The sequence below is a fragment of the Scleropages formosus genome, chromosome 11 (genome assembly GCF_900964775.1).
Source record: "Scleropages formosus chromosome 11, fSclFor1.1, whole genome shotgun sequence".
Classification (NCBI taxonomy): Eukaryota; Metazoa; Chordata; class Actinopteri; order Osteoglossiformes; family Osteoglossidae; genus Scleropages; species Scleropages formosus.
This window is the reverse complement of record NC_041816.1, coordinates 22,358,126-22,374,728: the sequence shown is the minus strand read 5'-3', so window position 1 is coordinate 22,374,728 and position 16,603 is coordinate 22,358,126. Positions and strand designations below refer to the sequence as shown.

At 43.8% G+C, this 16,603-nt stretch overlaps 4 protein-coding genes across 19 annotated transcripts in view; 2 read left to right on the top strand and 2 right to left on the bottom strand.

Annotated features, from left to right (window-relative positions):
* Positions 1–2,323: 2,323 nt before the first annotated feature.
* cox4i1 (cytochrome c oxidase subunit 4I1) lies at positions 2,324–6,068 on the bottom strand. Of its 3 annotated transcripts, none has more exons than XM_018763557.2 (5): positions 5,638–6,068; positions 3,807–3,883; positions 3,330–3,494; positions 2,780–2,911; positions 2,324–2,609 (listed from the first exon to the last, which is right to left on the bottom strand). In XM_018763557.2, the coding sequence occupies exons 1-5, from the start codon at positions 5,643–5,645 to the stop codon at positions 2,473–2,475; spliced, it is 519 nt and encodes a 172-aa protein (XP_018619073.1). In that variant the 5' UTR covers positions 5,646–6,068; the 3' UTR covers positions 2,324–2,472. The 3 variants fall into 3 exon arrangements, with proteins under 3 accessions (XP_018619073.1, XP_018619074.1, XP_018619075.1); XM_018763558.2 differs by lacking the exon at positions 5,638–6,068 and adding an exon at positions 4,480–4,555; XM_018763559.2 differs by lacking the exon at positions 5,638–6,068 and adding an exon at positions 4,424–4,465.
* Positions 5,298–9,483, top strand: emc8 (ER membrane protein complex subunit 8). Of its 3 annotated transcripts, none has more exons than XM_029256266.1 (6): positions 5,298–5,412; positions 5,642–5,856; positions 7,255–7,331; positions 7,422–7,491; positions 7,584–7,678; positions 8,500–9,483. In XM_029256266.1, the coding sequence occupies exons 1-6, from the start codon at positions 5,343–5,345 to the stop codon at positions 8,657–8,659; spliced, it is 687 nt and encodes a 228-aa protein (XP_029112099.1). In that variant the 5' UTR covers positions 5,298–5,342; the 3' UTR covers positions 8,660–9,483. The 3 variants fall into 3 exon arrangements, with proteins under 3 accessions (XP_029112099.1, XP_029112100.1, XP_029112101.1); XM_029256268.1 differs by having other exon boundaries at positions 5,319–5,360; XM_029256267.1 differs by having other exon boundaries at positions 5,299–5,856; positions 8,500–9,481.
* An 826-nt stretch (positions 9,484–10,309) lies between these two features.
* Positions 10,310–13,719, top strand: gins2 (GINS complex subunit 2). Of its 4 annotated transcripts, XM_018763555.2 has the most exons (7): positions 10,535–11,088; positions 11,219–11,371; positions 11,649–11,693; positions 11,989–12,103; positions 12,201–12,300; positions 12,675–12,801; positions 13,389–13,716. In XM_018763555.2, exons 3-7 carry the CDS (start codon positions 11,691–11,693, stop codon positions 13,515–13,517), a joined length of 474 nt encoding a protein of 157 aa, XP_018619071.1. In that variant the 5' UTR covers positions 10,535–11,088; positions 11,219–11,371; positions 11,649–11,690; the 3' UTR covers positions 13,518–13,716. The 4 variants fall into 4 exon arrangements, with proteins under 4 accessions (XP_018619069.1, XP_018619070.1, XP_018619071.1 ...); XM_018763553.2 differs by lacking the exons at positions 10,535–11,088; positions 11,219–11,371 and adding an exon at positions 10,310–10,513 and having other exon boundaries at positions 13,389–13,719; XM_018763556.2 differs by lacking the exon at positions 11,219–11,371.
* Positions 13,720–13,794: 75 nt separating this feature from the next.
* Positions 13,795–16,603, bottom strand: part of gse1b (Gse1 coiled-coil protein b) — a 214,979-nt gene continuing 212,170 nt past the window's right edge. For all 9 annotated transcript variants that reach the window (XM_029256257.1, XM_029256258.1, XM_029256259.1 and 6 more), the window contains one exon: positions 13,795–16,194. In XM_029256257.1, coding sequence (XP_029112090.1) covers positions 16,057–16,194 — 138 coding nt within the window. In that variant the 3' untranslated portion in view covers positions 13,795–16,056. The remainder of the gene's footprint in view (positions 16,195–16,603) is intronic.

Genomic DNA, 16,603 nt, shown 5'->3' with positions numbered 1-16,603 from the left:
ACATAGAGTTCATTGGAAGTCGCTTTGGAGAAAAGCATCTGCTAAATAAACAAATGTAATACTGTGCTATGCAGTAATAATTGTACAATTTTGACTGACATTCATCATTTTTTTCCCCAAATGAATGAATGAATAACCCTAAATCACACATACAATATCTGTAACCACTTGACCTGAGTGGGGTTCCAGCGAACCAGAGCCTAACCCGGCAAGACAGGGCACAAGGGCGAAGGGACACATGCAGGATGGGATGTCAGTCTGACGCAGGGCACCTCAAGCAGGACTTGAGCCCCAGACCCACCACACAGCAGGCCCTGACCAAACCCGCTGCACCACCATGCCTGCCAAGCCCTGACTCAATACACATAAATTAATTTGCCAGCAATTTTTCACTTGCTTGAACGAGTCTGTGCTCCTTCCCAGAATTCTTTTCAGCTTTAGGTGTGATGTGCTGCCAAGTCCATCTAATCTACCAAACTGGGGAAACACGGAACATCGACTTAGATCATGTCATTTTTCTTCAGTTGTTTTCCAGAACATGTCGGGTGGCTCTTTACATTTACTAATTTAGCTGACACTTTTCTCAGAAGCAACTTACAATGTTAAAATACCAACATTTATTTACCCATGTGTACAACTGAGCAATTTTACTGGAGCAATTTAGGGTAAGTACTTTGCTTTAGGGTACTAGTGCTGGATGTGAAAATCAAAGCTTTTAGATCCAAAAGCAGCAGCTCTAACCCTAACCCTACCAGCTATTTACTCTACATATACAGTAACTCAGCCTTTAAAAGCTAAATGTGACCTCCAACCTCTCCTAACTGCTCAGTCCACTCTCTAGCTCTGGCCCTTCCCACACTGAAGGTACTATGGAATCTGATCCTGTTCTTGTAAGCACCTCTGAGGAACATCACTTGCCCCCGAACCAAACCTGGAGAAGGTGGAGTTCGGTTTCTATCTGCTTTTTGCCAGTCAAGGGTTAGTGACACACTATGGCCAAGAACATGCACCAGGGCAAGAAAACCACAATATCAAACATAATACAAGATTAAAGACACTTCAGCTTCAACCCTGTCAGGTCTAGGCCTGTGACTAATCTTGATGAAAGTTATAAGGTTTTTCTCATTGGTAGAACACATCTGCCAGGGAAGATCATTGTCAGATACCAGTCACTGATATTCTCCAAGAATGAAGTGGTGTGTAGTTTCTCCACTGAAATGAGCCTTGCCTGTGCAGACTTCCAGCACTGTAATTCACTTACTAGAAATCCTGACAGCAGGTATGCAAACCATGCATTTATCACCAAACTTGGCAACAGAACAAACCATTTAAAATCTCAAAGGAAGTACATGCCATGACTGCCTAGTTCTTCCGGGTCTGTGTTGAAAATTCAGCAATGGCCCACGTTACCATCTGTCTGGTTGCAACCGCGTACATCTTATCAGAATCATAAATTTGACACTGGAGGATCCAGGAAGGACCTTGTGTTCCAAGAGTTGCACTGCACTTTACATTTGTCAGCAAGCCTTAAGGAGTTAGCCACTTTATGACAGGATGCTGTTTTTTCAAACATCCTGACCTCTTGTAGTTCCTCTGTTAATTTCAGTTATTACATTTGCATATATTTAAAGCAATGTACATCTCATAGAAAATACAATGTGCACATTACATTAGTAGAAAGACATACAGCACTGTGCAAGTCTTAGGCACTTAGATCTGTTTCACAAAAATATGTTTTAGACAGTTAATGTCTTCTGCATTAGTGTCAAGAGGAAAGAGCATTTTTAGATTTGGAAGCATTCTTTTTGCGGTTACAGTAAGGGTTTTTTACAGTATGTCATGAAAGAAAGTACACACTGTCTGAGACCGTTTGTCCTGAGCAGGGTTGAAGCAAACCGGAGCCTAATCCAGCAGCACAGGGTGCAAGGCTGGAAGAGACATGCCCAGGATGGGACGGCAGTCCATCACAAGGCACCCCAAGCAGAACTCGACCCCGAGAACTGCCAGAGAACGCGACTGGGCCAAGCCCAACGTGACCCCGCTTGGAACAAGCTGTTGACGATGGATGGTTACTAAGCTTTGTAGGAAGCTTAAGGGCATTATTTTTGGAAGAATTCTCACTTTACAGCTCCCCCCCCAGCCAAGTGCCTAAAACTTTTGCACAGTACTATAGATGTAGACATGTGATTCTTAAGTGCAGTAAGTCACTTTGGAGAAAAGCATCCAATAAATAAATACTGTGTTGTACAGTAATAATTGTACAATTTTGAACCAATGTTCACCACACAAGAAGCTGCATAAAGACATTAAAAACCAGATACACTTCAGAGAGCGACAGTAATTTTATTTCCATTAAGTTACACACTTAACCTTAGGAGGAAGTGGTCTTCCAGAATGTACATACTGAGGTAAATTTGAGAAGTGATACATAGACAAACTGGTCTGTTTACTCATTCTTGTTCCACAAAACCTTTACTTCTTCCACAGTTTGTTCTCATAATCCCATTTTGATGACAAGCCTTCAACAGGATTCACCCTCATATCCAGCATCCTTTGAAGCTCTGCCTCTTTCCATTCGGAGGTAAAAGTTTGGGGCACATCACCGTAAACTGTAAAACACACATGTGCAAAGACTTGCATTCATACCTGGAACAGCATACTGTCAAAAAATGAATTTATAACCGAAATCGGAATTTGTAATCCGAATATTAGTTTAACAACTTCTCGTATAATATTTATAATAGTAAAAATAAAATATAGAATTGACACAGTAACTTACCAAATTTTCTTTGCCAGGCAACAATGAAACCCGTGAAGCCAACAAAGAACATTATTCCAGCAAAAATGGTTTTCCATTCTCCTGTTCCCTTGTTCATCTCAGCATAGCTCTTTTCGAAACTGATGCGGTACACTGTTGATCAAAATGCAATGTTACACAGAAAACACAGCAAGAAACACTGACATTACTCAATGTTGGCCTTATAAAATTTCTGCCTGCAATTACTGCTTACATGACAAAGAATTAATTTAGCTAAAAATGGGGAAAATAGCTGCTTGTATACAAAGGCATTCCCCTTTGACTTAGCGTGCAGTAAGGAGACTGCACCTTACCACTTCAAAAAAGTTAGATCATGTGAAGATATCAAACTGACAATGTTAAATGGTTTAACACTATGGAAATACAAATAGATCTGTATTATTTTAGAGGGAGTACTCAATCCAAAAAAAAAAAAAAAATATCCCAAAAAGATGTGGCAGGTTCCTGACATTCAGGTTAAGATGCTAGTTTCACAACTGCTCTTCTATACAAGTCCCAACAACACACGTACATGCCATCTTCTCCTCAATAGACAGCTTTGCCCATGATCCCTTTTCCTTCTCCTTGAGAGCTTTCTGCTCGGGGGACAGGTTGGTCACATATCTGACATCAGGAAGTGGGACGTCCAGCCGGTCGATGTAGGATGGAAGTGAATACTCCTCAATCTTGGAAACCCCTGAGAAGAAAGGTAGCATGAAGCAAAGAATACAATCTCATCCCTTCTTCTTGGAGCCATTCCATTTCAGAAGATGCAAAAGTAAAAATGCTGTAGATATAAAATAACCACTACAAAGCAACTGTACAAGTTACAGTTGTGCAATAGCAACAGTAGTTAGAAGGGAAACAAAACAGTATCACAATATGCAATGATACACCTCAATATTTTCTTGACTATTTCATCTTATTCTGTTTTCAATTCATTTAACAGATATCCTTTGAGTCAATATTAAGGTTCAGATTTACAAAGAGCAGTAGGAATGACACTCACCATGTCCACCCCGCAGGCATACAGTGGTGGAAATGGCCCGTTTCCCCACCAGAGACAGGGCTCTAGACGCCAGCATTCTGGACGATAGGCAGAGCACAGCATATTTTATCAGTCAGGCCAGGGCACAGCTCACCAACAAAACTTGCAACACTTAAGGCTTTACAATAATCACTTAACAATAACTCTGACACTCAGCAGTTTGCACCACTCAGTGCGGGTGTGGTGATGATGTGTTTTGGAAACGCTCAGATCTCTCCACGTCTACGGTCTACAAGGTCACACTGAAGCATGTAAACGGCCGATAAAACTTAGTGTAACACGAACGAGTAAAATGTTAAACCTAAACGTGCATTTCCGCAGTATATAACTTAGAAGTTGGATGTGAACAGCGGGAGACGGAGGTGTATCGTTGTTGCACTCAGGTCAGGAAAAGAAGTTCCTCCGGCCGCCACCGCGGCTTTCCCCGCGTCTCAATGTCACTCATTCCATCCACACAGAAACACAGTCATTCGATTCGTACAGCTACATATATTTTCGTCAGAATAATAACTTCATTTATTTTTTTGTTTTTTTAAAAACCGTTCCGCAGAAAAACACACACTAAAAGAGAAACGAACCGATATGAAACAGCACAATTAGTGAAAAGAGCACAAAACGACCGTCACATCCTTACCTCACGTCCTCGTTACCGGAAAAGTTAAAACCTTGCAACCCGGAAGCTGTTCTTCAAGAGGTCACGTCGCATGACGCGTTTGCGTCATACAAGATAATTTGGACTTCTGTGATACGTTACATCGGTCCACTTGGTTTTAATACCATTTATATAATTGTTACATCATATAAATTTCTAGTGATAAGAATAAGGCATTATTTTCAAATCCTGTTTATATAGCCTTTGACTTTAATATTAAGAAACTACATTACCCAGCCAAGAACTTGACGCCAAATCTTTTACTTTCATTCAAGTTAAATACCAATACAATTATAAATATAAAAAACACACTATTATGAAATATTTATGTATACCTAAACTTATAGTACTCTAGATACTAGAAAACTGTCACCTTAAAGTTTAAGTTGGTTTATCCGGGTTAAACTGTCGACCTCAGACCGTTCCAGGACCAGATTTATTATTTTTTGAAAAATAAATTTATTTAATATTTTATTTCAATTAACAAAGCTACATTGCCAACAACGCCGTATATGAAATATTTCACATCTATTACAGTTAAATAATTAAATCGAATGAAAAATAATCACGTGGTGCTATATGACCCCCGACTTATGGTTAAGCAGTCAAATGATTTACATAATATTAAACATGAGACGATTATATGTTCAAGATACTTTACAAAATCAGTTAAGCGAGTTAATACACTATGCAATGTTATATTTTACGACAGTTGCTTGCAGTGTGCATTCGGAAGTCAGTTTAGCCGCCATGTTGGCTCAAAACCCTGGTTCGGCAGTTTCGGCAGCGGCGTACGTTTGAGCCAAAATGGCGTTTTCGACGACACATTGCATTTTCAGAGGCACATGCTTTACGGTACCGGTGTAAGTCACCAGTGTGGGAATTGTGAATGGCGCATTTGGTCAGATTTTAAGAGTACGTATTTAATTAGAGCCGCTGGATTGGAAAATTTGTGTCGTTTTAACCGTGTGTGTAAGATATTATCTCATAGCTGCTCAGCTTAGGCTAAGGAGTCGGTAGCCACTTGTCCTTGTCGACATGACGGCTAGTTAGCCGAGTAGTTAGCAGCTCAGCCGGGCGGCTAGTAGTAGCTCTCGTTAGCGCGGGGTTTGGCCCTCCTTCACTCACTCACTCACTTACTCAGCCATGACCGTGAAGCTCACCACCCAGGCGTACTGCAAGATGCTGCTGCACGCCGCCAAGTACCCGCACTGCGCCGTGAACGGGCTGCTGGTGGCCGAGCGGCAGCGGGAGCGGCGCAGGGACGGGCACGGCGTGCCGGTGCTCTACGTGGACTGTGTGCCGCTCTTCCACGGCACGCTCGCGCTGGCGCCTATGCTGGAGGTGGCGCTCAACCTGGTAAGGACCGACCCACCGACCGGCCTACTACTAACTACTGCTACTAACTAGTACTAGTACTACTACCGCTCGAACACCTTACGCTCAGGTTACGTTCGATGGGGGATGGGAATTTATTTAAATAAATAATAAAAAAAAAAAAAAAAAAGAGGGGGCAGCACGAGAGTGAACTTTTAGGAATCAGTAAAATACTTGAGTTGAATGAATGTGCGCTAAACACGGGCGCGTGACCCTGGTGGTCAGCGTGCACGTGAAATAAGCGTGAGGCCCCCCTCCCTCCGACATGGACACGTGACTTGCTCCTCTAGCTGACCTCCTCGTATGGTATACATTTACATAGCTGAGCACACACACACACACATTTTCAGAATCGCTTGTCCCATACAGGGTCACGGGGAACCAGAGCCTAACCCGGTAACACAGGGCGTAAGGCCGGATGGGGAGGGGACACACCCAGGATGGCACCCCAAGCGGGACTCGAACCCCAGACCCACCAGAGAGCAGGACTGTGGTCCAACCCACTGCGCCACCGCAACCCCCATAGCTGAGCAATTTAGGCTAAGTACATTCGTTAGAAGACTAGAGCTGGGATTCGAACCCATGACCTCTGGGTTCACAGGCAGTGCCTCTGCCCCATAGCTGCCCTTTCACTCTTAGCAAATGCAGGCAGCGAGCTACTCTGATTTTTAATACTTTACTTTAATACTGTGTCTTATCTTTAAACTTGAACATTTTTAGAAATGTTCAGTGATACTCCTTTAAGTTTATTCAGTCTGGTATTTTATTCATGTATAATGTTCACGCCTGAGTTATTGTGGTTTACAGTGTTTAATTTATCTGATGAAAGCAAAGGACTCCCACCTGTAATACTGTTCTGCCCTCCCCAGTTATTTTGTTTGTGTCATCGGTGACTTGGCAAGTTGCGCTGCCACCCATTTATATAGCGGGGTAATTCTTTCACTGGAGCAGCTGAAGGGGAAATACTAGCGTAAGGGTATTACAGTTAAGATTTGAACCTGCAACCTTTAGGTTGAAAGGGAGCAGCACTAACCACTACACGAGCAGCTGTTTCTGTTAATAGAGTTTGTGCTTTGTACAGAACCAGCAGTGCTGAGTTATTGCAGACAGAAGTGTCTCCTTTGGTGACCCAAAGGCTGTAGGTTCAGTTCCCACTTCTGCCTGTAGTATCCTTGAGCAGAGTACTTGCCCTTTAAAAAAAAAAAAACTTCTTAACTTAAAATCAAGCCAGCTGTATAAATGGGTAAATAGTTATAAGTAGCTTAAGATAAGTCATTTTGGAGAAAAGCATCAGCTAAATGAATAAATGCAATAATGAGTAACTGTGGTTTTCATAAAGGCAACTGTATACATGTGATCTTGAAACTTGTTCACTTCCAGATCGATACCTGGTGTAAAGAAAACCGATATGTAATAGCAGGGTATTACCAAGCCAACGAGCGCATTAAGGACTTCAGGTATGGAATTCAGACAAGAATATAATTGGGTACAAACAGTTGTTAAAATAAACAGATGCAAACTGTTTCATTTGGCATTTTTCTTTGCAGGCCTAACCAGGTTGCTGAAAAAGTAGCAGCCCGCATCTCGGAGAACTTCAGCGAAGCGACGCTGATTGTGGTGATTGCATTGACTAAGAAAAACTTGCAATGAGAAAAGGAAGTAATTGACCTGCGAATTATCATAATAATGGGGGGTTTTTTTATCTCCAGGTGGACAACAGTAAATTTACCATGGATTGCTATGAGCCTATATTGACGATCTTCGAGCATCATGAAAACAAGTGGAAATGCCGGGACTCGACTGGGTAAGAGTCGTTCAAACTAGAAAAGAAATGCATACCTATATTTTATTAACCAAATACAGTGTCTACTACGTAGGTGGTGTGTTTACCATTTAGTGATAAGCAAGACTAAAAGATAAACAATATTTTGTTAATCCACAATAAACCTATAATGTCACGGAAAGGGTTTTAGAAACAGTTAAAAAATCGATCAATGTTAAATGCTACGTAAACCTTCTTTTTCATTGAATCGGTTTTTAGTTAAGAATTAATTAAAAGTGACATTTCAGACTACTTTGACATTAGAAGATGAGCCGTTTGGCTGAACAGAAACCCTTTTTTTGTTTTGTTTTGGATCTTTAATTTCTTTCTATCAAATATGACATGCTTCATCTCTAAAGGTTGTTTGAACCTAAGATAGAGGCAATCATAAACCACGGGGGGCCTCATGTGCATTAATGGGAAATGTTCAAGTAAGAGTTTCCCTCCAAGTTGTTACCCAGTTTAATTTTTGGACTTGACTTTTGGCATTAATTTTCACAACTGTCCTGTCCACTTTGGAAGGAGTAACGACAGGGTTTTGGTCATACAAGACCCCCTTAAACGCCCTTTTTAACCGCTTGTCAATGTCATGATGCTTTGCCAAGTGTGTTGTAGTGTTTCGATACTGCTTTGCATAGAGTTGCACTTTAATTGTAGAAATCAGCATTTATTCCTGTGGTCTACTGTCAGCATGCATGTCTGTTGGGGCAGTTTTCATCCTACACATTTGAGCCTTGCATATAAAGAGGATCTACCAGAGTTGAATTAGGAGAATAATATAAATAATGAACATTGCTTTTCAGAGACTGCTGCGAGGACTGGGTGGAAGCTCAGAAGATCACAGCGGCTCTCCTGGAGAGCAGGTCCTACGAGAACCTTATAGACTTTGACAACCACCTGGATGATCTAAGGAACGACTGGACAAATCCAGAAATCAACAAGTCGGTGTTGCACCTTTGCTAAGAGTTTGGAGTGCAGCAGCAGCGCTCTTCAAAGCCACTTCTCCCTAAACGGAAGTCAGATCACTGTTGTGTGTCTGTCGCTGGTGAATTGCTTTCAGTGGATGAGCTTATTCACACACTTCAGTACTTCTAAGTGCGAGCAGGAAAATGGCTCGAGGCATTACGATCTATACACATTTTGAAGGCCTGTTAATTAAAAGAAAGAGTCGTGTGTCAGATAAAATACAGATTGTCTACTTTTACAGGCAAATTATTGTACTCGTTCACTTAAATATTAACTGAATTTGAAAAGTCGGACATCTGATTCTTCTTAATGTAATGAGATGCTTTAAATGTATACTTTAGCCTTATAAAAGTATAGACTAAGCTAGTAAAGGAAATATTTGAGGACTCAAACAAATCATAGTGTGGAAAAATTTAAATGACATTAAAATTGTAATTTAATTAGTCTAAATATTTAAACCCTTTCCTGGGGGGATATATTGACCAGTGTTTGGTATAACTGATAGAATGTGTTGATTATCCTTCCACTGGCTAAACTGATCACATTCATTTTTCCTGTACATTAATTTTGGCTTACATTATGGTTTTAGTGCTCTCAGTCTTTGCATGTAAATGCAGTGGGGAAAATGGGGAATATTTACAAATAAACACCTTTCAGGTCATTGTATTTCATTTCTTAGTGTTGATGAAAGTCATGTATAATAAATGAGATTAAATCGTTCTAAATCCTGTATCACAAGGGATTTGGTTAGCTCAGCATTTAAAGTTTTACTGTTATGTACTTTGTACTTACATAGGTAAAACAACAGGACATAAAGCAAGATCACCACAACCTGTAGCAAATGAAACCGATGTGAAAAACCAAGAGCGTGTGACGCAGTCGAGGGTTTAGCTGTCCAGTTAGTGACCCGTTCACTTCGAAGTTCCATTCCACCTGATAAAGGTATGTCAATTGTGTCATGTAAGCTGGTAGTGTAGTGGTTACAAGCCCCAAAGATCGCAGGACCGAATCCCACTTCCAGCTGTAGTACCCTTGAGCAAGGTACTTACCCTAAATTGCTCCAGTAAAATTATCCTGCTGTATAAATTGGTAAATAACTATGTAGCACTGGAGAAAAGTGTCAGCTAGAGAGACGTGTGTAGAGTAAGAGATTTACTTAGAGTGACACCACCAGGAATAGCCTCTGTAACCAGGCCAAATTCTTTATAAGAGGGAGATGCAAATTCACCGTACTCTGTTAGATTACCATGTGAGCTCAGGTACTAACCGACCAAAAACGACATCTCCGTGTAACAATGTCCTCCCAATTCTTTAAGGGAAAAAAAACAATTATTGTACACACGCTGTCTGAAACCGCTTGCTGAACCAGAGCCTAACCCGGGAACACAGGACTCGAGGCTGGAGGGGGAGGAAACACACCCAGGACAGAATGCCAGTCCGTCACAAGGCACCTCAAGTGGGACTCGAACCCCAGACCTACCGGAGAGCAGGAGCCGGTCAAACCCACCGCGATGCTGCGCCCCTCTGTCAAATGTACTTCCCCTCACAGCCACTAGATGGCAACATGCGTCCGTAAGAGCAAATGATTTCAGCAGCGGAGGAAGAAGACGACCACTAGCGATGATCACTTCCGGGTTAAAGTATATTCTCTGAATATTGCGCGGGAACGACGGTCTTCTCTCGCCTCTGAGCGGAGCTCGTTTTCTTCGGAGAGCCGAGGTTACCGACGTATAAAGTGGGTGTTTAAAGTCGAACCTCGTTATGGACCCGTCAGAGGTGGAGTTTGTGGCTGAGAAGGAGATGGTGACCATAATCCCGAACTTCAGCCTCGACAAGATTTATTTGATTGGGGTGAGTAGACAGCTGAGTGTGTGTGTGCAGCAGGCCAGCCGCTGGGGGGTCCGTCGGACAGAACTTCAGCTGGCTTTTTTTAAAATCACCACCTAGTAGTAGTAGTAGCTCGCAGGCCCCACGAAACTATGTATGTCCACCCGACCGCGTACTTCAGGTTTATGGACGAGGCTCATCGTCCGACGAGTTGCGGGTGTTTTTGCGGCCTCATTCAGCTCGCATGATAATTCTCGGGGCGCAGTTCCACTCACTGTGCCAAGTACGTGCGCGCACGCGCATCCTCAGGTGGGAGGGTCCCCTCTGCGCGATTGTAACACGGCGTCCGCGTGACCCGTGCTCGGTACGTGACGCGCGTCAAGTCGGCGCGTGCTGCGTTCTCTCCTCCAGGGCGCATGTGACGTCACGGTCGGCGGTGGCACGTGACAGCGAGCGCTTGCGCCGCTCCCGAACCACCGCGTCACCGGTGACCCCAGCGTGACCCCTTCGCGACCCCTTCGCTCACCGAAGCCTCAGCCGACCCCCTCTGACTTTGAGGGACTCCAGAGAAAAGCTGCAGTAATTCTTACACCCAGGAAGTAATGTCTGTGCGGACTGATGTTCGAACCCATACCCTGCTGTTGATATTGACCATTACTTGTCTGACACATTTGTCCGAGGTCGCTGACACACAGTGATTGATCATGGTAAACTTACTGATTTGTGCAGCAGGGCATCTTTAGAACATCATTCATTGGGACTTGAACAAGTCACCTTCAGGTTGCAAGAGAACAGCCAGAAAAACAGGACGGTCCCCGCTGCTTATTATTTCAGCTGTTGCTCGTCGGATAGAAACGTTTCACCTAGAAACTGAGCTGCTAGGTCAGTGTAGGAGATTTTAATGACGACAGTGTGAAATTGTGTGGTTTCCACTTGGCTTTGCTTTGCAGTGCTGAGTCGGTCTGTGTTTCGAATCCTCCTACTCCCTGTCACTTGTGTGAAGGATCATAACCTTCAGTTAACTTTGTTCTCTCTTTTTTTAGTAGCATTATTGCATTGTTCATTTATTTCCTGAACAACAGTACCAATGAGATGTCAGTAACAGTGTGCGTGCTATAATTGACCAAAAAAAAAAAAAATTTCTTGGTCTGAATTCTAGCTCCTGCTCTTTCACCGCTGCTGTATAAAATGGGTACATAGAATGGTAAGTGTGTCTGGAACACTACTTTGATCTGTTGACCAAGACAAATGCTTAAATGAAAAAAGTAAGATCAGGTGTATGATGTTGCTCTTACAGTTTACTAATGTGAATTTTTTTTTTTTTTTTTTTTTTTTTTTTTTTTTTTTTTTTGTAAACCACCAGGTCGAGCTCAGAATCATGTTTCTTTCAGATTGCTGGTGTTTGAAATGGAAATTAAATTGATTTGCTGCTTTGTAAGGAGTAAATTCAGGATTTGTGGTGGACATAGGGGTCAGGTGATGAGCGTTAATGTCTGCAGGGGGACCTCGGACCCTTCAACCCCGGTTTGCCGGTGAATGTGCCCGTGTGGCTCGCCCTCAACCTGAAGCAGAGGCAGAAGTGCAGGATCGTTCCCCCAGAGTGGATGGACGTTGGTGAGCACCGAGGCTCTTCACCGCATTCTAAATGACACGGTGGACCCATTTGCCACCAGAAGTGAACTGAGCTGTCTTTTTTCTTCCTTCTGAGTAGAAAAGCTGGAGGAAATCAGAGAGCAGGAGCGCAAAGAGGACATGTTCACCCCAATGCCAAGTTCTCACTACATGGAGCTGACAAAGTTGCTCCTCAACCAGTAAGTACATTTATGACACTTTTCTCCAGAGTGACTTACAATGTTCATCTACCTGCAATTATTTAACAATATATTCAGCTGGGTATTTTTCACTGGAGCAATTTCAAGGTAAGTACCTTGCTCACAGGTAAGACAGCTGGAGGTGGGATTTGAACCTGTGACCTTTGGGTCCAAAGGCAGCATCTTTAACCACTACGCTACCAGCTGTCCCTCAGGCTATGGTTACTGTTCAGCAGTGGCCTTTGTACCCTTGGAGGTAAAATGAATGAAACGTTTACCAGCCAACGTGCATGTGTGCTCAGAACTAGACGCTGATGGACATGGCTTCAGAGCAGTGGAAACATGCGTTTAGTTGTACAATCTGTTGGTCGCAGCGCGTCTGACAACATCCCCAGAGCAGATGAGATCAGGACCCTGGTGAAGGACATCTGGGACACGCGTGTGGCCAAATTGCGCCTGTCAGCAGACAGCTTCATCAGCCAGCAGGAGGCCCACGCCAAGGTATGGAGATGGACATGGACGAACACCCGTCGGGACTGCAGCTGATTTCCTCCCCCCTCCCCCTTCCCCCTTTCGATTTGTTTGGTTTGATGTGGGATTTAGTTTTCACTTATCTTCTGTGGCATAAAGCACTTTGAACAGCATTATAGCAGCTGGGACCTGAGGTTGAACTGACTAACATTTGCTGTGATAGCATGTGAGGTTTGTGTTCATAATCTAATACTGCGATTAAATTCTCATTTAGCTGACACTTTTCTCCAAAGTGACTTACCTCTTTATACAGCTAGACAACGTTATGGGAGTAATCAAGGGTAAGTACCTTGCTGGAGGTGAGACACAAACCTGCGACCTTTGAGTCCAAAGGCAGCAGCTGTAACCAGTATGCTACCAGCTACCCCATGAATTACACCATAATAAATGGCACCAAAACAGCTGCAATAATTCAGCCTCAGGATTTGTGTTCTTACTTGCTCACTAATTTGGCCTTTTTGGGTCAAAGCACAGTACATACCTGTAGTTCATAATGGGTGGAGGCTGCAGGCCCCCTTGGTGACATACAATCAGACACCTCTCTCCTCCTCCTGCAGCTGGACAACCTGACACTCATGGAGATAAACACCAGCCGAATGTTCCTCCTCGACTCTCTTGACTGCATGTACAAGTTACGCACCAACCTGCTGTCCCGGGGCGGCGCTCCTAAGGGCCACGACTACTAGTCACGGTGGGGATGAGCTGTTCAGAACTTCCTGTTGGGATACCCAGCCGGTGCATTCTCTCTAAAGGCTCTAGACCAGCACTTTTTGTACATACTTTTAAAGTTCTGAAGCTGATTGAGCAGTTGGCAGTGTGGGTTGTCCAGTTACTGTAAATAAAGTTTTGTTTATCTTCTGCCTTCTTGCTGACCCTGTATCTAGTCTTACTGGACAGGTTCCCTTTCAGTAACCCGTGTGCTGATGTGATCCAGCACTCACCCCAAGAAATATAACATGCTGGTTGTATGTACATTTGTAATTTATTTCCTTTGTCTGAAATTACAGCAATATATTCATAAATACCTAATTACTACATTCAACAAATATATTACATTACAATTAATTCAAACAAGTACAATGGAAAAACATGATTTCACAGCATGTAAACATCCTCCATTGAATAAGTGTGAAGGGGGAGGTTGTGTGCCTTTCTCTTCTACATCAGCTGGTGCAGGGAGAGGGTGCGGCAGGGCTACTGCTACAAGCTTTTAAGTGAACAGCTGCTGTGGACCAGTGCTGCTTCAGCAGTCTCAAAACTTTGCTCTCCGCCTCCCTGTATCAGATTCTTCCCGTGGTTCGGAAACTACGGTGAAAATGTTTGCTGAGAGTCCCCTGTAAATGCTGCTGTCTTCCAGAGGACCTCATACCAAGCAGCCTTTACCACACTGGGGTTCAACATATACCATGTGGCCTTATGAGAATGTGTGCATGAAGTGTGTGCACACTAGGCACAGTGGAGCAGTGGTGACACGGTGATGGTACACAAGTTACCTTGTGGAAGAGTTTGTGTTGCATTCCCCTTTACAATGGAAATAGAAAAGGTTGAAAGCTTTATTTTCCAAAAACTTCAAAAATATTAAATGTGGCCAGGAGGGATTCTACACCAAGCAACAATGGAAGGTAATTTGAAACTGAATCCAGGTTCATTCCAACATGTGTTTCTATACTGATACACTTCAAATGATAAATATGGCCTTTTACTTCATATGGAAAATGTGAAGGCACCTTCGTTCTTTGCTCCAGTGTCCACTTTGTTTTATAAAATGTTAAACTATTTGTTCTTTAGGTTGGCTGCAGCCTCTCAATGGCTTTGGCACATGTGAAATGACAACACATGGTATAATGCGGTCCAAAGCTGTACCACGATGTGCGTCTGTTTTAGCATTGCAGAGTGTGCGCACGTAATGTTTGTGTCCGTACCCCTCACGACCCCGCAGAAGATTATCACTGTCGCCCTGGTGAAAAGGACAAGCAGAGATGAACGGAGTGCAAGACTCAGTCCCTAACATCAGCTTGTCCTCCAGGGGCCAGAGGGGAGCTGTGGAGGTTGCTGCAGTGGCTTTCTCTTACACACAGGGACAGAATGGTCACACTGGGTTGTGGAATTACAGATACGCCAACAAGTCAACATATTTAAGAGAGCGCAAAGTCAACATTTTCACGAGAGCACCTGTGTGGTGAACAGTTTCAAAACAAGGCTAAAAATGAGACCGGAATGGTCGCTTGGGCAACAGGAAGCCACCAAAGACGACGCTCATATTAGGTGAGCTGTGACCGGGGAGAAAAGCCATTTTAATTACCTGTTACTGACACTGTTCCAGAGTTGGCATTCATCTCCATGGGGCTGCTGACGACACTTACTGGTACTGGATTCCAGGGTGATGGGGAGGACGCTGTCCTATGACTGCATGTTCACAGCACGGAGTGAAGGGGGAATGCATGCGCCTCTGTCTTCTCTTAAAACATTTCAATATTGTTTTATCCTGACCAGCAGCAGTAAACACTAAAGCAAGATTTTTTTTTTTTTTTAGCCCAAAGCATTAACATATTAAAAATGGCAGGCTTTTAAGAACAATGATTAAAGTAATAAAAACATACAAAAATTCTTTTATATTATTTACAAGGCTGAAACACCTCTTTAAATTTATTCAGAAAATTTTGTAATAAAACATTTCCTTTAATCTTTCCAAAATGTGCATTGGTAAGTCCTTCCCTCATCTGTGGAAAACGGAAGGTCCTCATGACAGCTGTACCACAAGGTAGTTCATTAGGTTGCTTTAAGTGCATTTCAAAGGCCTTCGGACCCAGAGAGCAGGGAGCCGGAGCACTTGGTCGCCAGTGTCTCATGCCGGCAGCAAGTCAGAACGTGGTCACACCACGGCAGTCCCTGACAGGTTAGGGTCCTCCTCCTTTCCAGACCCACTTGCTCTGTTAGCATTTGGGGAGTGGGGGGGTCGGGGGTGGTTAGTGCCAGGGGATACAGAGTTCGGAGCAAGTGCTCACCGTCTTGTCCCATTGGGATACCAGACCAAACACGGCCCCCAACCCCTTCACACATGGCACATCCACGGCCAACTGACCCTTCTGTCCTTTGCACGGGTGAACGCTCTGCTCTTCCTCCCTCTGAACAACCCCGGACGACAAATGGACTTCAGCTATGTCAGGAACGCGGTGGCGGGGGCAGGGGTCACGGGCAGTGCAGGACTTGGGGAGGAGGGGGGTGTCACCTTGGTGGATAGCCCTTGAAGTACCCCCTGGAACCCTGCGCCAGTGGCAGCGTCAGGCACTTTCGGAAATAATCCAGCTCGGCCTGGAGCTTCTCCCTCTCGGACGCCAGCTTCTGCTTCTGGGCCATGAGCTCCTGCGGGGAGGAGGGGGCAGGACACAAGTCCTCAACCAGCTCGCAACACTACAACCGCACTATTAAAATAGCTCTGTTGGATGCTTAAAATAGCAGCAGCCTGAGGACTGAAGCAGGCGCCACGGTTGCCGTCAGCTGCACACACCCCATTAGAGCGTTCAGCACTGCGCGGATTTTAATTAGTCATTGAAAAACCCAGCAGTCAAATGCTCTCAAACATCCTGCCACAGATGCCTTCCACCCACGCTCCTGAAATCCTAACACCCAGCGTAGCTGTAACCTTATAAAAAAAACACTATACAGATAGAGCAAAGCCTGCAGAAAACAGCGCTCATTTGGCGTTGCCCTCGGAGAATAAACAGCGAGTGGAAATTGTGACCAATTAAAATTCTAGACAGGTGGCACATAA

Bases quoted from the DNA above. Each gene is read 5' to 3' on its own strand.
- emc8 (XM_029256266.1), top strand. From the start codon at position 5,343: ATGCTTTACGGTACCGGTGTAAGTCACCAGTGTGGGAATTGTGAATGG. The intron at 5,413-5,641 runs GTACGTATTTAA...TCACTTACTCAG, and splicing joins CATTTGGTCAGATTTTAAGA to CCATGACCGTGAAGCTCACC. The intron at 5,857-7,254 runs GTAAGGACCGAC...GTTCACTTCCAG, and splicing joins TGGAGGTGGCGCTCAACCTG to ATCGATACCTGGTGTAAAGA.
- cox4i1 (XM_018763557.2), bottom strand. The intron at 3,495-3,806 runs GTGAGTGTCATT...CTTTCTTCTCAG, and splicing joins ATGCCTGCGGGGTGGACATG to GGGTTTCCAAGATTGAGGAG. The intron at 2,610-2,779 runs GTAAGTTACTGT...TGTGTTTTACAG, and splicing joins TGCCTGGCAAAGAAAATTTG to TTTACGGTGATGTGCCCCAA.
- gins2 (XM_018763553.2), top strand. From the start codon at position 10,424: ATGGACCCGTCAGAGGTGGAGTTTGTGGCTGAGAAGGAGATGGTGACC. The intron at 10,514-11,648 runs GTGAGTAGACAG...TCTGAATTCTAG, and splicing joins ACAAGATTTATTTGATTGGG to CTCCTGCTCTTTCACCGCTG. The intron at 12,301-12,674 runs GTAAGTACATTT...TGTTGGTCGCAG, and splicing joins ACAAAGTTGCTCCTCAACCA to CGCGTCTGACAACATCCCCA.